The sequence below is a fragment of the Rhinatrema bivittatum genome, chromosome 7 (assembly GCF_901001135.1).
Source record: "Rhinatrema bivittatum chromosome 7, aRhiBiv1.1, whole genome shotgun sequence".
In the NCBI taxonomy this organism is placed as follows: Eukaryota; Metazoa; Chordata; class Amphibia; order Gymnophiona; family Rhinatrematidae; genus Rhinatrema; species Rhinatrema bivittatum.
Genome location: NC_042621.1, coordinates 49,388,827 through 49,410,808, shown reverse-complemented (window position 1 = coordinate 49,410,808; position 21,982 = coordinate 49,388,827). Strand labels below are relative to the sequence as shown.

General features: G+C 44.9%; 1 protein-coding gene across 1 annotated transcript in view; it reads left to right on the top strand.

Annotated features, from left to right (window-relative positions):
• PEPD (peptidase D) overlaps positions 1–21,982 on the top strand; it is a 766,251-nt gene that overhangs the window by 272,762 nt on the left and 471,507 nt on the right. The window contains exon 8 of the mRNA XM_029608350.1: positions 16,853–16,928. Within this exon, the coding sequence (XP_029464210.1) occupies positions 16,853–16,928 (76 nt within the window). The remainder of the gene's footprint in view (positions 1–16,852; positions 16,929–21,982) is intronic.

The following is a 21,982-nucleotide window of genomic DNA, read 5'->3' as shown; positions in this document are numbered from 1 at the left end:
TGCCTCTGGGAGAGAGTGAGCCTTTGGCCCACGAAGTGACTCAGGGAGGAGCCCCGAGACACACCTTGAGGGAGGTGAGCAAGTACAGGTATGGGCAGAAAAAGAACACAGGAAGAGGACGAAGCGGGGTCAACCCCCCGCTGAGCCAACACCGAACCAGTGAGGACAGATGGAGGCAGAGGGCTGGAAACTGAGGCAAGGTACCGGAGCAGGGGACTCCGGATCTGAGAGCATAAAAGAGTCAGAGTACATAGGGGAAACGAGGACTCCTGGACTTGGATGAGACGAGACGAAACTCTTGGAGAATTGGACGAGACGAGACTCTTGGAGATGGAAGATACTGTCCTTCAGGGCACCCTACTCAGCCCGTGGTGGACTGGTCACGGACTACCCTGTCCCACTGTGCGCCCTACACAACATGGAAGGCTGGTCACGGACCACGCGGAGAGCGGGACGTGCACAGAACTGAGAAGAGGGTCCAGGAAGCACTTGAAAATCCAGTTGGAAGAGGATTCCAGTCACCTGAAGGCAGACACTGAGAGAAACGGATTTACTCCTAAGAAGGTCGGCTGGAGATGAAGTCCGATGGGCGGCAAGGCTGCTGGCGGATTCTTCAGGATTGAGTTGAGGAGTGAAGGAAGACGGTATGCATGAGAAAGGTACCTCACGCGCAAGCCATCTGGAAACCTGGACATCTGGATCTCAGAACAAGTAGACATCTGGGCCTCTGGACATCTGGACAGTCCGTCAACAGGAAGGGTGGACTTCTGGATGAGAAAAAATCTGGAAGTCTTGGACAAGAGGACGAAGGACGTCTGGACACCTGGACATCTGGATCTCTGAACGAGTGGACATCTGGACCTCGGGATATCAGGAATGTCATGGACATTTAGGTACAGACGAGGAACCCGAGGCTTCCAAGAAGGGAAGCAGAGAGCTGGAACATACCATGAGGATGATCCGACAAGGGACGAAACCTGGAGCGTTGGAAGGAGACAACAGGAACAAGAAGCCATGGAACATGAAGTCTTCCGGACAGGTGCAGCAAGATGGACCATGATGGAAGCGGTGGAACTCCATGGACGAAGGAGAAGCTCCATGGAGTGTGTAACTCCATCTGAAGGCCCTGAGGAACTGAAGCAGGGCCTTTAAATAGGGCAGGACCAGGAAGAGCCCTGAAGACGTCATCCGGACGGCAGAAGAGAGCTTCCTGTCTGTGGCCCTTTAAGAAGAGAAGAAAGGCGCATGCCCGCGCCTAGAGGGAGCCCCGGAGGCAGGGGGCGGAGCCGAGGTCTGCAGCAGCGTCCTGCCGCATGGAGGAAGAGGAGGTGGGCCGGAGGCAGCTTCCGCTACCGAAGAGGAGCCACGCTGGGCCGGGCTGCAGCCCCGAAGAGGAAGGGAAGGCAGCGGCGGCTCCGTGCCCCCAAGATGATCTCAGCGGGGCCTCCCTGCTGGAGGCGGAGTTCGTGGCGCGGCTCAACCGCGCAGGAGGAGAGCAACAGCAGGCCTCTCAGGGGAATGCCGGCAGCAACGTCAGCGGTGCAGGAGAGAGGAGGTAAGAGCCTGTCCGCGGGATGGTGCTGCGGACAGGATCCTAACAGTTATAGTAAGTTTTTTGAAAGGCAGTACCTTTCTTTGCATAGTCTGGTGTAAAATTTTATGTTGAAACCCATCTATCAAACATTGGAAAAAAAAATGCATTTTTCATCATTCTAAGGTAGTTTTAATTGGGCAACTGGATAATGTTTGAGCTTCCTCACTGAATTAAACTTCTCTTTTTATTCTTGTTATGGCACATCTTGAGGCATGAGAGCAGTGTAGGTGGAGAGAATTCATGGAGCTTTCAAGATGGGGGCCTAATAAATGTTTTTGTTCCATGTGGAGGGCGAAAGGGTAGCAACTGCATAAACTCAGATAATGATGCAGTGCTTGGCTTTGTGTTTGCTCTTGTCTTCTATATATTCCCAGCATTTGCATATGCTGTGCTGAAGTAGGCCGGTAGAGAATTGTTAATAGTCTTGGTGCATGCAAAATGCATTCTTTCTGCAGAATTAGTTCCTCATTATGGGTCATTTTTATTCTGGGTGACAGAAAATGAATTCTTTCCACAATTGTTTGAAATGGTTACTGCATTGCAATTCTTTGCCTCTATAGGTGAGCTAAAATTTTTTTTCTGTTTTACGATCCCCAACACACGCACACTAACTTTAGCACTCTTCAGCAGTTTTTGAATATTCCAGGGCCCTCGAGGTCATTTGATTCTGTGGCTCGGCTTGCATGAAAGATATAAAATTTTGCTGAGCATGTCACCACAATATTAAGTGATAGGATTTGCAATATAGAGACTATTGTTTTTAAATATTAGTACTATAGGATTCACAAGTACAATTTTACAGCTTTGAGTGTACTGTGCCTTGGAAAGAGACAATGCATCTAACCTGTTATAATCATTTTTCTTCATTCATCATAATACTTATTTTGATTGTGCCTTTCATAGTCTGAGGATGAATACTTTTTTTTTTTTTTTCACTTTGGAAACAAGAATGAGGCTATTTTTTGTGTTGGTGGCCTGGCAGCCTTTTTCTGAAATCAGCAGAAACAAGATTAAACTGATGTCCAGTTTGGTGTACTGTTTCTTTAAACATTTCGTTTAATGGAGCTTATACCTTTTTTTTTGTATAGGAAGTTTTAGATGTAAGGGTTGTCAAACTAGCCCCTTACTTAGTTGCATTAGTGGTTTCTCTAGACCCTAAACACAGTGATTGATAGTCATTGGCACTCCTGATTGGTAGGTATCATGAGTTTAACAAAACTCCTATACCCTTGTGGTACAGGGCTCTTCTGAAGCAAGGGTCTCTCTTTCAAAGAGAGAGTTTGTTTTGGTCCCTCCCTTCAAGGGAAGAGGTGGTGGTGGAAGGGTCTCTCTCTCTTAAAGAGATTTTGAAGGAGCACCTTATCCTAGGAGAGGAGCTGGGGGTCCCAAAGTCGGTGTGTCCAGACCACTGGGACTACAGAGGAGTTTTTTACTGAGGAGGAGTCCTGGTTTCCTGAAAGTCCATTTTGGAAGGATTTCTTCAAAAGCAGAGAGAGTGAATTCCTAATTTTGAGAAGAGAGAGAGAGGTAGCCTTAAGGGGGGGGGGGGGGGGTAAGTCCTTCCTTCTCCTCTGTCCAGGGAGACTACCTTTTAAGTTGGGGAAAAGAGCGAAGTTTTAAGTTGGAATCCTGTGAAGTCTTCCAGACTTGGAGGTCTGTTTCTGAGTTAAAGGGAAGCATCAGCTCCAGGAGTTCCTGAATTTATTCGGAGAGAGATACAGCATGCTATTGAGTTAGCGAGAACAACAGCCAAAGTAGTTGGTACCAGGGGAAGTGCCCAGAAGGATGGAGTGCCTTAGCTAGAGATCATACCTGTCCAGGTGTGTAGAAGATACTATGTGAGAAACTGAGTTTGCTTTTATTGCTTGTGGACTTTATATTTTTTTGTACTGTTTGGGGCACTGATCCTTGGTATAGTGGTTATCCCAGGACAAGCAGGATGCTAGTCCTCACATATGGGTGACGTCATTGACTGAGCCCTATTGCGGAAAACTTTCTGTCAAAGTTTCTAGAAACTTTTGACTGGCACTCTGAGCCCACTGAGCATGCCCATCATGCCATGATATTCTCAGCCACAGGGGGTCTCCCTTCAGTCTGTTTTTCCATGCTGCTTTTGGCATCACGGAGCAGGAGCCTGTGTGAGATTCTCACACAATTCTGACTAAAAGTCAGATCAAAAAAGTGGTAAATTCTCTCCCACATCAGGGTCTCTCTCATTACCACCAGCCGGTGAGTAAAATATTCTCATTCCGACTCATTTGAGTAAAATTTTTCGTCACATATACATCGACAGCTGTCGACGGTATCATGGCCACGGGATTCAAAAAATGTCCCAAATGTAACCAGACCATGTCAGTCACGGACCCACACCTCGAGTGTGTACTTTGCTTGGGCCAGTCTCACGATGTCTCATCTTGCCCAAAATGTGCAGAAATGACCGCTAAAGGTCGGAAGGCGCGACAAGAAAACTTTTACCTTCTTTTAACTTTTACCTACTTTTAACTTTTACCTTCCCCATCGACGTCCACTCAGTCATCTCCGGCCGGAGTTTTGAAAAGACTGATACTTAAAAAATGTCGTCCAGAAGGTTCAGGGGACCGTTTATCACTGACCCTATCCGTAGCATCGACCAAATCAGCGTCGGAGCATCGATCGAAGCATCGGCATCGACACAGACATCCCTCGATTCTGGAATCTCTATATCCCCGGAGAAGTCGACAGCCAAGCGGCCTCGCCTGCAGGAAACACAGAGGCCTTTGACACCGAGGCGATCATCTTCTGTCGAGGTGCCAGCCATCGAACCTTCACAGGGCCCTGTGGTAGGACCGATAACGCCACCACGTGTAGCTGCTCTGCCTGCATCAGCTATCACGGAGGAGTTGAGCGGATTTATCTGCCAAGCGGTGCTACAAGAGCATCGACCATCAACGCCAATGCTCTCGCCGACACCATTGTCGATGCCGGGACCATCTCTAAGGACACCGATGCCACTACCTGGGGCTCCAGGTCAACCGGAATTAGCTTTATTCCAAATGTTAATGGATAGATTCGACGCCCTCGTCTGTTCTATTCCACAGAAGTCTATCCCAACTAAACCTATCGGGGATGTTCCTGGACAGAGACCTGTCGATGATCCTCAGCCAGGGCCTTCAGGACTCTTTCGACCACTGATTCCATCTCTTCCACTGAGATCTTCTCCCACTTTTCCTTCCAGGGAAGCACCATACGACTCATGGGAAGACAAGCATACTGATTCTTCGTCGGAAAGCTTCATGTCTGACCTTTCTCCTCTGGAAGGCAGGAAGAAATCTCCACCAGAGGACTTGTCCTTCACGAATTTCATAAAGGACATGGCAGACACAATACCGTTCAACTTAGTGTCTGAGGAAGACACGAGACAGCAGACTTTAGAAGTCTTACAGTTCGTGGATCCCCCAAAGGAGACCCTGGCCATTCCTGTCCATGAGGTACTTCTGGAGTTGCAACATAGACTTTGGGAACATCCATGTTTGGTTCCACCTATTAATAAGAGTGGACACCACCTATCTTGTCCAATATGTTCCTGGTTACCAGAAGTCACAGTTACCGCATCAATCTGTTGTGGTTGAGTCGGCTCAAAAGAAGTCCAAAAGAGTACGACCTCACTCCTCCACTCCACCTGGAAAAGACCATAGATTCCTAGACTCTTTGGGGAGAAAAGTATTCCAAGGAGCTATACTCAACTCAAGGATAGCGACCTATCAACTTTATATGATGCAATACCAAAGGAATCTATGGAAGCAGATGCAGGAACTTTCCAACTTCCTACCTCAGCAGTACCAGGAGGCAGCTCAGGCTATAATACACAAGGGACTTAAAGCTGAAAAGCATGACGTCCGGGCCGCCTACGACAACTTCGAAACAGCGTCAAGGGTGGCAGCCTCAGGAATCAGTGCACGTCACTGGGCATGGTTGAAAGCCTCTGACCTTAGGCCTGAGGTACAAGAGAAGCTGGTGGATCTGCCCTGCGTAGGAGACAACCTCTTTGGGTCGAAAGTTCAAGATGCAGTGGCCCAACTGAAAGAACACACGGAGACATTGCACCAACTGTTGTCAGTTCTGCAAGACTCTTCTTCATCAATGTCTCGCCGTCCACCAAGGAAAGAAACTAGAAAACCTTTCTACAGGCAGAGACGATATTATCCTCCAGCAACCAGGGGTAGATCTTCTCGTCCGCAACAAAGATCTCAACCCAGACAGCCTAGAGCCGCTAGGCCGCAACCACCACCGCAGACGGGACCGGCTGCAGGTTTTTGAGGCCACCACCAGAGACCAAAGCCATCTCCACAATCCAAAACCAAACCTGCCAGTTAGGAGGTCAAGTTTCCTCCTTCTACAACCATTGGTTGCAGATAACAGACCAATGGGTACTCTCAGTAATATCTCGAGGTTACAAACTCAATTTTCTCTCAGCCCCAAGAGACTCTCCTCCAAAGCCTCTTTCATTACACGAAACTCACATAATTCATCTACAAGCAGAATTATCCACCCTTCTGAGAGCCAGAGCTGTAGAACCGGTGCCCCGGACTCAGCAGGGCAGAGGATTCTACTCCCGTTATTTCCTTATTCCAAAGAAAACCGGAGGCCTATGTCCCATCCTAGACCTCAGAAATCTCAACAAATATCTAAAGAAAGAAAAGTTCTGGATGGTTTCTCTGGGCACCATGCTCCCCCTTCTTCAAACAGGAGATTGGCTTTGTTCTCTGGATCTACAAGACGCTTACGCTCACATTCCAATATTCCCTCCTCATCGCAAGTATCTGCGCTTCCTCGTAGGTCATCAACATTTTCAGTACAGAGTCCTACTATTCGGAGTAGCCTCAGCTCCCAGAGTATTCACAAAATGCCTGGCAGTAATAGCAGCACACTTACACAAGGAAAGTGTCCACGTTTTCCCCTATCTAGACGACTGGCTCATCAAAGAAGTCAATCTCAACAAGGAGCTCTAACTTCTCTCAACCGAACAATTACTCTACTTAACTCGATGGGGTTTCTCATCAATTATCAAAAGTCCCATCTTATTCCATCTCACCTGCTTCAATTCATCGGAGCAGAATTGAACACCATCCTCTCGAGAGCCTTTCTACCCGAGGATCGGGCAGACACACTCTCCCTATTAGCAAACTCACTACACTCAAAGAAACAAGCGACAGCTCATCAGTTTCTGACTTGACTGGGCCACATGGCCTCCACAGTTCATGTCACTCCTATGGTGAGATTAGCCATGAGAATAACCCAATGGACATTAAGATCACAATGGATCCAAGCCATTCAATCACTGTCCTCTCCAATTCATGTAACCCACCAGCTACGGTCATCTCTACTGTGGTGGGCAAATAAGGACAACTTGCGCAAGGGCCTGCCCTTCCAACAACCAGTCCCACAGATAACTAACTACAGATGCATCCACCTTAGGTTGGGGAGCTCATATAGACAATCTCCAAACCCAGGGTACTTGGACAAAACTCAAAGCAACATTTCAAATCAATTTCCTGGAACTTTGAGCTATATGTTATGCTCTGCATGCGTTCAAACTGCCTTTCACACAAGACTGTTCTGATTCAAACGGACAACACAGTCGCCATGTGGTACCTGAACAAACAGGGAGGTACGGGCTCGTATCTCCTTTGCCAAGAAGCCGCACAGGTTTGGGACTGGGCCCTGACCCATTCCATATTTCTCCGGGCAACTTATCTAGCGGGCATCCACAACGTAGTTGCAGATCGCCTCAGTCATCAATTCCAACCACACAAGTGGTCCCTGGATCCCTTAATAGCGACCAGGATATTCCAGCGTTGGGGACAACCAACAATAGACCTCTTTGCATCACACCTGAATCACAAAGTGGACAGATTCTGCTCTCTACACAGGCAGAAACACCAGCTAGCCAAGGACGCCTTTGCTCGCCCTTGGAACTTAGGCCTTCTATACGCGTATCCTCCAATATCACTCATAACCAAAACTCTAGTGAAGCTACAACAGGACAAGGGGTCCATAGCCCCATATTGGCCTCGACAAGTATGGTTTCCCATACTTCTAGACCTCTCGATCAGAGAACCAATTCGCCTGGGTGTAGCTCCCACTCTCATAACTCAAGATCAGGGTCGGTTGCGCCATCCCAACCTTCAATCCCTATTCCTGACAGCATGGATGTTGAAAGCTTGATCTTACAACAACTCAATCTTTCAACCAATGTCTCTCAAGTGCTTATAGCTTCACGTAAACCTTCAACATGAAAGAATTATTCTTCGAAATGGAAAAGGTTTACTTTGTGGTGCACGCAAAAGAACATAGACCCTTTCTCCTGCCCCACACCTTCTCTACTAGACTATTTATGCCATCTTTCAGACTCTGGTCTCCAGACCTCATCTGTAAGAGTACACTTAAGTGCAATCTCAGCTTACCATAACAAGATGGGAGATGCACCAATATCCATACAACCTCTTGTCAGTAGGTTTATGAGAGGTTTAATTCATCTTAAACCACCAATTCGGCCACCTGTCACAGAATGGGACCTGAATCTGGTCTTAACAAGGCTCATGCGTTCTCCTTTTGAACCCATGACTTCCTGTGATCCTAAATTTCTCACATGGAAGACTATCTTCCTTATAGCCATTACATTGGCTAGAAGGGTTAGTGAGTTACAAGCACTTGTCACGTACTCACCCTATACAAAATTCCTACATGACAGAGTGGTTCTCCGTACACATCCAAAATTCCTTCCCAAAGTAGTTACAGAATTCCACTTGAACCAATCCATAGTTTTGCCCACATTCTTTCCAAGGCCACAGGAAATCCACTCATCTCTTTGTATCTTTTGATCCAAACAAACCGGGTAATCCAGTGGGCAAACACACTCTCTCCAACTGGCTAGCAGATTGCATAGAATTCTGTTATGAAAAAGCAGGCCTTCCTCTCCAAGGGCGAGTAAAGGCGCATTCAGTAAGGGCAATGTCAACCTAAGTAGCACACTATCGTTCAGTGCCAATTCTTGACATATGTAAAGCAGCAACATAGAGTTCTCTTCACACCTTTGCAGCTCATTACTGTTTGGACAAAGAAGAACGACAAGATTCAACCTATGGACAATCTGTCTTAAAGAACTTGTTTCCTGTATAATCCCAACTCCTTCTACATCCAACCTGCTGTGATTTTTGGCTGCCTAATTTTTACCAACAATACTGCAATGTTGCTTCACTACAAAATGACTCAAGCTATAGCTTGCTAATCACCCATATGTGAGGACTAGCATCCTGCTTGTCCTGGGATAAAGCAAAATTGCTTACCTTGTAATAGGTGTTATCCCAGGACAGCAGGATGTGGTCCTCACGAAACCCACCCGCCACCCCACGGAGTTGGGTCCAATATGTTTTATTATTTTATTTTTCCTAAAGCTTATTGCTACATACGAGACTGAAGGGAGACCCCTGTGGCTGAGAATATCATGGCATGCTGGGCATGCTCAGTGGGCTCAGAGTGCCAGTCAAAGGTTTCTAGAAACTTTGACAGAAAGTTTTCCGCAATAGGGCTCCGTCAATGATGTCACCCATATGAGAGGACTGCATCCTGCTGTCCTGGGATAACACCTATTACAAGGTAAGCAATTTTGCTATGTGGAGTCTGGGCAACATCTACTGTGTGGTTTGTGATTTCTTTTGTTTTTGTTTTATATCTTGCTGGTTTGGTTTGCAGAATAAAACTTCTTAGGACCTTGAAAGATTGACTCTCACTGTGTGCCCATGACCTCCCCAGTGAGGCTCTGTGTCTAGCCAGAAGTCAGGATAGGGGCTACATAGACAAATCTGAAACTGTTAATGAACACTTATTAGGGGTGACTGTGATTTTGGAAGCAGAATAAGGATGACCTAGCAGTGCGTGGTTCACTGTTTTTGATTAAATCTTCATAGTGGAAGAGCCCCAACAGTGACTTTTCAAGTAAAAAATACGGTCTTTTCAGGTTGCTCAGCTATGTTTATGAAGGTCTCTTATATTTTTTCCACTTTTGGCTATAGGTGGTTATTTTTTGTTTCACTGTTTAAAGTGCCGTACTCTTTAATGATTCAATGAGTTGGGGCTGCCAGAATGAGTGGCAGCATTGCTATTATGAAATCTTAGACCTAGGATTTCTGTCTAGGAGGCTGCGATGATAGAATTAACTAGCAGCTTAATCTGACTGGCAGATTGCAAGTACAGAAACAACTGGAAATCCTAGCAGAAATGCAGGCACAATCGTAGTTGGGTCTGCATTGGGTGGGGTGGGGGTGGGGGGAGCTAGGGCCAGATGTTCAGGCAACAGCCGTGCTAGTATTGATAGCTATTTAGATGATTACAAAGCTTTGCAATTAGGCCTAGGAAGGAAGGAATTCTGGATGTGAATTAAGTGAGGGATTTTGTATACCCATCTGTCCAAACGAGGAAGATGAGAAAAGCTGTCCTGAATAAAGAGACATCCTTGAGTGTGAAGAGGTATAACTTGGCAAACTGGATGGCCTTGTTTGTCTTTTCCTGCCTTCTGTTATATTACTGTGTTTTGGACTGTGCCTTTAAGAAGTAAATGAGCAAAATCTCATTTTTTATTTCAAGCTAGTTTATCAATGATGAATGTAGGGTTTTTTGTGACTTCACAATTTATCACTTAGTGGTGAGTATGTGTGGTTAACAGTGCCTTTATAAGGATACTTATGTAGAACTTGACTTTGCTTCGAGTCCTAAACGTGTTTGAGTTACTTTTTTGACAGAGATTGTGCTGTGCTAGTCCACTTATAGAGGCTATCGGAACTCTACACACCCTTGAACCTTTTTCACATTTGTTGTGTCAGTGCGTCAGATTTACATGCATTTAAATGAGAAGCGTTGTTTTTCCACTTTAACATATCATGCTCCACACCTTTTGGGTTCAAAAATGCTTTGTTAGGGACAAAGCATACAGTATACATATCTAGAAAACAAAACTTGAGATCCAGTAATTGGATGTCTCTTACCCCTTGAGTCACTTGGTGAAAGTACCATTGGCAGCAGTTGCACCTGTGAGTCTGTTGGGATAAGCCTCTATCAGACCTAATTTGCCAGTATAGACTCTTCTTTAGAATATTGTTCAAGCTCTGACAAGTTTCTTGGAGTATTGATGGATAGAAATCTTCAAATCATGCCACACATTGTCAGTTTAATTGAGGTCAAGGCTCTGACTGGGCCACTTCAAGACATTTACCTTTTTGTTCCTTAGCGCTCCAGTGTAGCTTTGGCTGTGTGCTTCGAGTCATTGTCATGCTGAAATGGTGAACTTTTGTCCTAGTTTCAGCTTTCTTGCTGAGAGCAGGAGGTTTTCCTTAAGGACTTTTCTGTACCTTTCTCTATTCATTGTCTCTTTTATCTTAACAATTGCCCCAGTCCCTGCTTATGAGAAACATCCCCATTACATAGTGTTGCCACCACCATACTTTATATTAGAGATGGTATTCTCTGAGTGATGTGCTGTGTTTGGTTTGCACTAAACATAACACTTTTCAGGCCACAAGTTCCATTTTAGTTTTGTCAGACCACAAAACTTTGCCTCATAGCTACAGTATCTCCTAAGTGTTCCTTTGTATACTTCAGATGATTCAAGGTGGGTTTTCTTGGGTAATGGCTGCCCTCTTGCACTCTCTACCATACAGACCAGGTTTATAGAGTGCTTGGGGACATTCTTGTCACATGCACTCTTTGCACTAGGTTAGAAAAAGACATACCCGTGTAGGAGGATCTTTTTTTTTTTTTTTTTTTTTTAAATACATGCACTCTTTGACAATCTTGGTCATGGAAGCCTGTAGCTCTTTCAGTAGTTTCCATTGGCCTCTCAATTTTCCTTCTTGATCAGTCTCTTTGTTCTGTCATCCAGTTTGGAGGAACGGCTTAATCTAAGCAGTGTCTTAGGGGTGCCATATACCTTCCACTTCTTAGTGATCATCTTGACTGTGCTTCAGTGGATGTTCAAGGACTTTGCAATTAGCTTATACCCGTCCTAAGATTCATACCTTTCCACAAGTTTGTCCTGGAGCTCTTTGAAGCTCATGGTTGGGTCTTTGTTTTGAAATGCACTACCCAGCAGATAGGAAAAATTCAGCAGTTCCTGCTGGTTCTGTCATCAAGTGTAACAGTATAGCTTAGAGCAGGTTGAGCCAATTCACTTGGTGTGTGATTTTAACAATGATGGGTTACACCAGAGCTTGAAATATTTAGGATTGCTACAGTACAAGGCAGTGGACACTTATCCATCAAGCTATTCCATGTTTTTATTTCTACTTCATTTTCTAAGGATTTCTGGAATATCTTTTTCACTTGGCTTTTTTGGGGTAGGATGTATGGATACATGGAACAAATTGTTGCATCGAAGGTGGATCCTTGGGCTGAGATGGGGTTGACGCAACCCATAGGGAAGGACCTATTGGTCCCCACCGTCAGCAGGTGGAGTGGGCTGAAGCTAGAGGAAGCTGGAGCTTCACCTATACCAGGCCTTGTTCCCCTCGGGTTGAGCCTTTGGGTGCCGGGCCGGCAGGACTTTAGTGAGCCTAGGGGTTAGCTAGAGATGGAAGGTGATTCAGACCAGAGACAGCAGCCGGTAGATGGTGTAGTCCTATCCTGGACAGGATTCGGTACTGGAACTCGGGCACCAATGGAACAATGAGGCGCTCAAGCAAAGAAGGCCTAAACCTTGTAAGTCCACATCCAGAGGATAGGCAAAGAGAGGCGTCACTGACAGGCGAGGATCAGAGCCGGCAACAAGTGGAAGTTGTGGCAAGTGGTGTAGAACTCTACACAGGAAAGTCTGTAGCATAGTCGTTCAAAGCAAGGGTCAGGCACAGAGAAGGCAGGCATGGTCAATCCAATCTAATGTCAGGGCACTGAGAAGGCAGATGTGGCCAGGCGCAGCAGAGGTCCAGGGCTGGAGAGAAGCTGAAGAGTAGTCAGGCATAGCAGAGGTCTGGGGCTGAAGAGAAGCTGAAGAGTAGTCAGGCTTGGCGGAGGTCCTTGGTTGGAGAGAAGCTGAAGAATAGTCAGGCGTAGCAATAGTCAAATCCAAGAATCAGTCCAACACATAGACGAACAGGAATGAGGAGAACAGGAACCACTGGAAACAGGAACACCACGAAGACACAATTCTAGAATCAGGAACGAGTACGAGGAGATCTGTTGCAAAGGCAAAGCTATGGAGCGAGGTCTGAGCATTTATACACTGAAGAGTCTGACATCAGCATCCGGGTTCGCGGCCAGGCTTTTTAAAAGAACTAGTGTTGCGCGTGTGCCTAGGAAGGGGTGCGGTGCTGATGGCGGTGCCTCTCCGCAGGCCACGCGGAGAGGCCCAACGAGCAGGGACATCTTGGCTGGCAACACTGGGTAGCATGGCAGGACCGGAGACACTGGAGGGAACCCAAGGTCAGAGCTGGCGGCCCACTGCTGCCAGAGAAGAGGAGCCAGGCCCTGGAATCCGTCTGAGAAGGTGAGAGGGATGTGTTGCGGGGCTGCCGCAGGCGGTACGTGTAACACAAATAATGTTTTAATGCATTTTATTTTCAGACTATAAGACAACAAAAGGTGAACATTTTGGAAGGATGTGTAGACTTCCTATAACCACTGTAGATACGTACAGGTAAAGGTTAACAAATAAGTTGTAGTTATTACCCTTTTTTACTGGGCTAGTTTCATAACTTTTGAGAGCTATTTGCCTGTCATTTGGTCAGTGCAACTTTTTTGACTCCCTCAACAAATTATGTTTTGACCATTCAGGGGATAATTTTGTAACATCAGGCATACATTACACCAATTTTTCAAAGCGCACTCGCATGTATGTCCACTTTGAAAATTATCCCAGCAGAGATATCCCGCACACCTACATCTGTTTTGTTTTCATTGTTTTTCTAAGAGAATTTGATGGTAACTTTAAAACAAGCATATATGGGTACACGAATGGACGTACGCTGGAATTTTAAATCATGAACATAGCTGCACATGTATGATTTAAAATATGCCTACTGTTTGAAGTGTGCTCCTAGTTTTAAGCTGTTTCTTGAACAAACGTACTTTGTCCTTAGATCTTTTTTGGCTTTAAGGTGATAAGGTAAGCAGATTTTAAAACATGCTCGTGCAAAGGACATTCCCAGTTTTACCAAGTATTCTACCAGTTTGCCTAGTCTATCTCAAGGTCATCCAGACCCCTCTGGTTCTTCATCCTGCACTCCCCTCAATTAACCCAGAACCCCTCACCCTGTTGTGTTAGACTGAAAAACCGATTTCTGCAGACTTATACCACATCAGGAGCAGCAGTAAATATACACAGCTAGCAAGCCACCACGCACTGCAGCCTCAGGTTCTAAAATACAGGGTTATGCCCCACTCCTTTTCCATCACCTTTTTGTAGCTCACGCATGTGCATATATTTTATTTTTTATTTAATTATTTTATTTTTTTTTATATTCCGCTTTTCACACTTTTTTAAGCACTTCAAAGTGGATTACATTCAGGTACCGGAGGTATTTCCCTATCCCCAGAGGGTTTATAATCTAAGTTTGTACCTGAGGCAATGGAGGGTAAAGCCTTAGATCACAAGGAGCAATAGTGGGACTTGAATCTTGGTCTCCTGGTTCATAGCCCACCTCTCTAAATACTAGGCCACTCCTCCACTTCCACATATATGCATGTAATTAGTAGCTTTTAAAATCTGCGTCACTAATGCGCAGCCCACATACTTGCATATATGGCCCTTTTAGCGTGAACAGTGCTTTTAAAATTTGGCCCTTAATGTGCAGACTTTTTAAAATCAGAGTATGCATGTAATTCCCATCCTTTTGCCTCTCCCTTATGCACATAAAAGTTCATGCATATACTTTGCATGTCATTTTCCACACGTATTGGTTGCACAATATCCTAAAGGGCATTTCTATGGGTAAAGCACTTCTTCACCTGCATAAGCCCCTTTGAAAATTTACCTCACTGAAACCAGCTAAAGAAAATGTGACAGGAAAAGCATTATAAAGAATTCAGTGGACTTAAATGTTAGAGAACTTTGGCTTGGAGCTTGTAATATTTTTTAAATACTTTATCTTTTGAAATTCTGGGCATATGGGCAAATGTATTACTTATCTTGGGGCCGATGCAATAATTATGCAGAGGAAATGGGCGCTTAGTGTTGAGCATTCGTTTTCCTAAAGCACGCCCAGCCACCTTTCCTGGGTGCACGATTCAATAATTAAATGAGGGGTCGCGCTGAAAAGGAGGCTCTAGGGATAAATGTGTGTCCCAAGCGCCGCCTTGGCATCAGCCCCTAGGAGAGGTGGCTGTCAAGTGGTTTGGGAAAATGGATGCTCAATCTACGAGTGTCTGTTTTTTTTCCCACTACCAGCATAGAAAAGGAGCCTAGTGCATCTTGTGTGTATATTGGGCATCCAGAATCTTTTTTTTTTTTTCAAAAACTTTTTTTTAAAACTAAACACTATTTGGTTCCTCCAACTTAGTATCACGACAATACTATTAGGAGGAATCACAGAAAGCAGGATTTTTCTTTTTTTTTTCATTTCTCCCTTGAGTGTGTCATACCTTTACGCCAGCCTCGGACTATCATAAATTTGCTGCGTTGCAAGGGCACATTGGCTGCACAGAAAATTTATTGGATCGCGGGGATTAGCTAATAGCGCTCATCACATCTAAATTCATGTAGATGAGGCTATTAGCTACATGGTGATTTTGGACACGCTAATCCCGGTATTGGATCGGGGATTATGGACACCTATCCAAAACGTGCATCCGTGTGTTAAGCGGTGTGCAGCAGGTACCTCATGGTATTGCATTGGCCTATTTAAGTGGCTGGAAAATGTCATTGCTGTTCCAGTGAAGCAGGTGAAATTAAGAATTCTATTCTCGAAAACGGTATTTTAACTTGCATGACATGTCAAAGCCTTAGGGGGATGATTTCTTATCGTTCCCCAGTTGTGACTGAGCGATTCTTGAGCAGCAGGATTTGAAGACACTTTTTTCCCCTTTACTGGGTGTAGTGCACACTAAAACCCAAATAAAACCTGAAGACACTTGTGTCTTTTGTTCAGTGTGCTTCTTGGGCTTTGGTCAGTTTTTTTTGCTTTGCCACTTGCCTTCTGGTATTTATTAAAGATTTTAGTTGCTAAGGGTAAGCCTGGTTTTGCCCTTCAGTATTGCAAAATGTACATCGAGCAGAGACTTTATCAGGTTAGAAGTACACGTAGAGTTCCGTGGCTCGTGTACCTATAATCAGATCCAGGGGAAGGCATTCCTGGGGGGAGGGGGCATGTTTTGGGCAGGATTTGGAAAAATGATGTACGGAGATAAGTGGATGTGGGGGTTTTTTTTTGTAATCTGTTTTTCAGCAAAGGTTTGCCTTTAGGAAGGCAGGTGCAAGGACCGTGGGCAATTTTCAAGGAGGACATTTATGTGTACGTTCCCTTTGAGAATTAGATACAAGCTTTGTACCTTCGAATTTTGCATCCAGTGGACTGTTTGAACATTGCCCTTACTACAAATATCAAATCCTTTGGGAGCCTGTTCCAATCCATATATCCTTAATATGGGAAACATTTTTTCTCTTGATTTTAAATTAATTCTCTGAATTTGTCCCCCTTGGTTTAGATTATCACCTTTATGTCATACATTCCCCATGCTAAATCCTTATATGTTCATCTCAAACACTTGTACAGTTTTATCCCTCTGTGTAATTTCTGCATTTCTATAGTAAGCATTCGTTTAGTAGAAATGTGCATGAAAAAGAGGTTTTGTTTCATTTTTTGTAGTTTTCTCTTGGCTTTTTTTTTTTTTTTTTTTTGTGGCATGCACTAAAACTGTGAAAGGACACTAAAATTTGCCATTGCTGTTTTCCTGTCATTTTCAAAATGTAGCACAAACCACCTGTTTAGTATTTGCAATACATGTGGCAGTTTCTGATTTGGGAATGCTTGCACTATTGTTGACCTTGTTAAAACTAGTAAAATGCATTCTTTTGTGTGCCCAATCCATATCTATTGATGTGGGTTATAATTTCTGTTTTGATGAGTTTGCCTGCTTGCGGTATGTTTAAAATATTCTCCCCCTCCACAAACACAATATTTATTCAGGCATTTTTTCTGAGTCTCTTTTAAACTGAGTTTTTTATTTATTTGAAAATGTTGTGATGGAGTTTGACCTTGTTTGTCTTTTATTTATTTTTATTACTTTTCTCTGAAGCCGTGTTATTAAGACAGACATGGAGCTCGAAGTTATGCGCTATTGCAATAAGATCTCCAGCGATGCTCATAAAGAGGTAACGGATGTTGCACTTCTAATAATTTTTCTTTCTAATGTAATAATACTGAAGAATTGAAGTGTTGAAAAGTACATTTGTCTTTAACACCTGCTGTGTTCTCCTGAAACAGTATGAAAGTCAGATATTTGTTGCATAAAATAAAAATTTCATGGTTCCAAAATATTAACACAGAGTGTAACTATATAGTAGGATTACAAATCTAATTATTTTTATGAGTAGATATAAAGTGCTATGGTGGAATCATTCCACACAGAAGGATTTTTTTGTGATATGTATTTCACTGCCATCAATAAAATCAATAATTATGCTGCATCCTTATAAACAAGAAAACGCATGATAGAGTAATGGCTGCGTTATTGGCAGTCTTGGCAAAACTACAGAAGGCTACTAAGGAAAGGATTATGCTGGCTATTGGCCTCAGTGTGGATATGGAGTGCAGATTTTATACAAGACTTACAGGCTGATGCAGTATTGTTGCGTGAAAAATGGGTGCTCATGATTGAGTGCTTGCGTTCCTAAAGTCCACCCATCCACCTCTTCTGGGCGTGCGATACAGTAGGCAAATGAGCTGCTGCATTAAAAAGGAGGCGCTAGGGGAAATTGTGCATCCCTAGCGACGCCTCGGCATCGAGCGCCCAGGAGAAGTGACAGCGGCAGGTTAGGAAAATGGGTGTGCAATTTTACAAGCGTCCATTTTCCTAACTTGTGCACAGCCATGGGTTAGGAAAATGGATGCTCGTTAATTGAGCATCCATTTTCCTAATCTGACTGCTGGCAAGACATTTAAAAAACATTTTTTTTTTAAATCTTAGTCCTTTCCTAGTGTGTAGCCAGATGGACTCAGGACCAATGGGTATAGTGCTCTTCTGCTAGCAGATGGGAGACGGAGTCAGATTTCAAAGCTGACGTCACTCTAGATATACCCCTGCAGTAACCTCAGCTCTTCAGTATCTCTCTGTCTCCTAGCGGACACTATCCCACACACTAGAATAGTAAGAATTACAGCAAAGAAGAAACAAATTTACTTTAAAGAAGATCAAGCCCCGCTCTCCTGCGGTGATACCTAAGGGTCCCTCCCCCAGTCGAGAATTCCTGAGGTGATCTCCGATATCCCTCAGATATCCCTTAGTCTGGTAGCCACGTGGACTTAGCCTCCAGGATGGCTGAAAGGCAGCGGATGCAGAACTGAGTGTGGTGGTGAAGGTAATTCCCTCTCCTCCCGCAGCTAGAGACCATCCAGCACACAATCGGTAAGCGCCGAGACCAGGTAAGAAAAAATCTTTAAATTCAGGTCTCTGGTCTCCAGAACTTGGATTGCCGTACTGAATTCTTTTTCCGGCGAGGTTAAAAGGGAGCAGCACCAATCGGGTTGAGCAGCCTTGGTTGGGCTAGGCCCCGATCCGGTGCAAGAGTCCACACACATTGAGACCCTTGTGGGGTGCCATCTTACCCGTGGGGGGTCGTTTGTGCCATCTTCCCTTCTCGACCGGCGGTACGCGCAGGGCAGGCCGGTCAGCCGATGCACCTAACTTGCAAGCGTCCAATACAGATGCACGCGCAGCTGCGTGCATAACTGTGCGCACAACCAAGCATGCCCCGCGCACATAACCGAGCGTGTCCCGCACGTACAACTACATGCATAGCCGTGTTTACAGCTACACACGCGCATTGAAGCTGGAGGCAATTTATTTATTTATTTATTAAAGGCTTTTCTATACCGAATTTCTTGATACAAATCAAATCAGCTCGGTTTACATCAAACAATTAGGAACTATAACCAACCAAACAGTAAATGCAATTTGAAGGAGAGTAAAGTTACATTATAACAAGGATGTATAACTTGGAGGAGGAAAAATAAGAGGGGGACGAGAGATTAAGATATACATTGGGGTATGCGAAGGTGCAGTTAGAGTACCTCATGATAAATTTGTAAACATTCTCTTAAAAAATTTATATACACGGTTTAGAATTTGTAAAGTGTATAGTTGCTAGAACTGTTGTAAGTCAGGCTGTTGGGCTGGTGTCGGAGAAGGCTCGGCAGAACAGCCATGTCTTTAATTTCTTTTTAAAAGTTAGTAGACATGATTCCTGCCTGAGGTCCGGAGGCATGGTGTTCCAGATAGAGGGACCTGTGATGGAGAATGACCGGTCTCTGATATTTGAGTGTTGTATAGCTTTGATAGAAGGCACATGTAAGGTGGTGGAACCAAAGGAGAACCCCATTGGTGTCCCTTCATAAGGCCTCATGCTACTTCCCAATGATGGAAGCCATCCAGGAACTTATTGACCTGTTGTGGGAGGCCCCAGAGGCCAGCTTCAAAGGGGGTCGGGCCTTGGAAGCTCTATACCCTCTAGAGCCAGCGACCAAGGAATGCCTGCATTTCCTGAAAGTGGGTGCTATGGTCTGTGCTGTCTCAAAGCGAACAACAATTCCGGTTGAGGGAGGGGCTGCATTGAAGGATACTTAGGACAAACGATTGGAATCCATGCTTAAACAGGCTTTCGACGCAACAGCGATGACACTGCAGATTGCTTCCTGCTGTGCGCTGGTGGCATGTTCCTGCTTGCTCCTCTCTCTCGAGGCAAATAACTCTGGAACGTATACCGGTGAGATGAAGGAACCTGCAGCAGCGTTCCTGACGAACGCAAGCTCAGACAGCGATTACGAATCTGCAAATTCAGAAATCTATTTAATCAATCCCTCTTCAACAACACAATCAGGGGTTTTATTCCCAATATTTCCTTATCCCGAAGAAATCGGGGAGTGTCTGTCCCATTCTGGATTTCAGAAACCTCAACAAACATATCCAAAAGGAAAAGTTCAAGATGACTTCGCTCAAGAGCACCTTACCGCTGTTACAACCCAGTGATTGTCTATGTTCCATTGATCTGAAGGATGTGTACTCCCATATACCCATGCACCCATCTTCGTGGCGCTACCTCTGTTTTTAAGTTCAGAATGTGCATTACCAATACAAAGTTCTGCCATTTGGCCTGTCCTCTGCCCCAAGAGTATTCACAAAATGCCTAGCAGTGGTGGTAGCTCAACTCAGATAATTATCGATCCAAATATTCCCTTATCTAGACTATTGGTTACATTGGATCCAGTTACACTACAAGCATACATGCTACGCATGATCAACTGTCTCCAGACACTGAGGTTTCTCGTCAACTATGAGAAATCACACCTACAATCTACGCAAATTCTGCAATTTCATAGGAACTCTCATCAACACCGTACAAGAGAGAGCCTACCTCCCCCAAGACAGAAGGCAGACGTGTCGGGCATAGTGCAGAACTTATTCAACCGAAATCAAGCATTTGCATGCTGGGTTCTTCAACTTCTAGGCCTCATGGTGGCAGCCATCCATGTAGTTCCCCACACAAGACTCCACATGCGTCGTTTACAATGGGGCCTAAAAACTCAATGGTCACAATTCCTGCAGCCCCTAAACTCCAAGGTTCAGCTCACCAAACCAATGAAAGCAGACAATCAGTGGTGGCTCTCTCCCAACAAGCTATCCTCAGGAGCACCCTTCAGGTTGCCACCTCATCTGCTAATGCTCACAACGGATGCCTCCAGGAAAGGATGGGGTGCCCATCTCGACGACTTATAAACTCAAGGGCTTTGGTCTCCTCAAGAATCCATGTACCAAATCAGTCTCCTAGAGCTAAGGGCAATCTGGAGAGCACTTCAAACTTTTTCTTCCCAAGTCCACAGAAAACGTTTAATGGTGTACACCAACAACCAAGTCGCCATGTTTTACATAAACAAGGAAGGAGGGTCTGGTTCATGGACACCGTGTCGAGAAGCGATTCGCATACTCCAATGGGTGAATACAGACCAGGTATCCCTCCAGGCCACTTATCTTCTGGGTCTGGACAACGTAACGGCGGATTGCCTAAGCAGGGTTTGTCACCCACACGAATGGACTTTAAATCGAGATGTGGCCCTCACCATTTTCCATCAGTGGGGCTTCCCAACAATTGACCTCTTTGCCACGGAAATCAACCATCAGACTCAGGTCTTTTGCTCCATCTACCCCAGCAAACTTTGATACGCCCCGGACACCTTCCTCATCCCATGAACGACGAGCTTACTGTATGTCTACCCTCCCGTTCCACTAATATCAAGGACAATTCAGAAATGCATTCACGACATAGCGGACATGATCCTCATAGCTCCAGCATGTGGCGACAACCATGGTATGCGTATCTCATGCGACTTTCCATACGTCCTCTGATATTGCTGGAAAAACATCCACAGCTTTTAACACAGGAAGAAGCCTCCATCCAATGAATCACTCCATCTCACAGCATGGAGATTGAAAGGCAAATATTAAACCACCTAGGTCTATCTTCGCAAATAGAAGATATCCTCATTGCATCCAGGAAGCCTCAACCAGGCGTAACTATGCTGGCAAATGGCATTGCTATCAGATGTGGTGTAAGCCACGAAACCTAGATCCCTTCGCCGCCACTGCCACGCAGCTACTAGAGTATCTTTATACGCTTTACCAAGAGGGTTTGGCTACCACATCTGTTTGAGTGCATATCAGCGCTATTGCAACTTTTCATTACTCTCATAATGACCTACTGATCTCTAACCATCCGTTGATATCCAGATTCATGAAAGGCATGCTCCGCCTCTGACCACTGGTGACAAAACCACCTGTGCCATGGGACCTGAACATTGTCTTGGAGCAGCTCATGCTACCCCCCTTTGAACCATTGGATACCAGTCACATTAAATACCTAATATGGAAAACAGTATTTCTGGTGGTCATCAGCTAGGAGAATGAGTTACAGGCCTTAGTTCACTACTCTCCTTATTTGGAATTCTACCACGACAAGGTTAACCTTCGTCCTCACCCCACCTTCCTACCTAAGGTGATCTCCGCTTTCCATCTCAATCAAACCATTTTCATGCCTTTCTCTGCTTTCCATCTCAATCAACTTTGCCCATTTTCATGCCACAACCTCATACCAATGATCGCGAAAAGCTTCTGCATTCACTGGACTGTAAACGGGCTCTAGCTTATTATAAACAA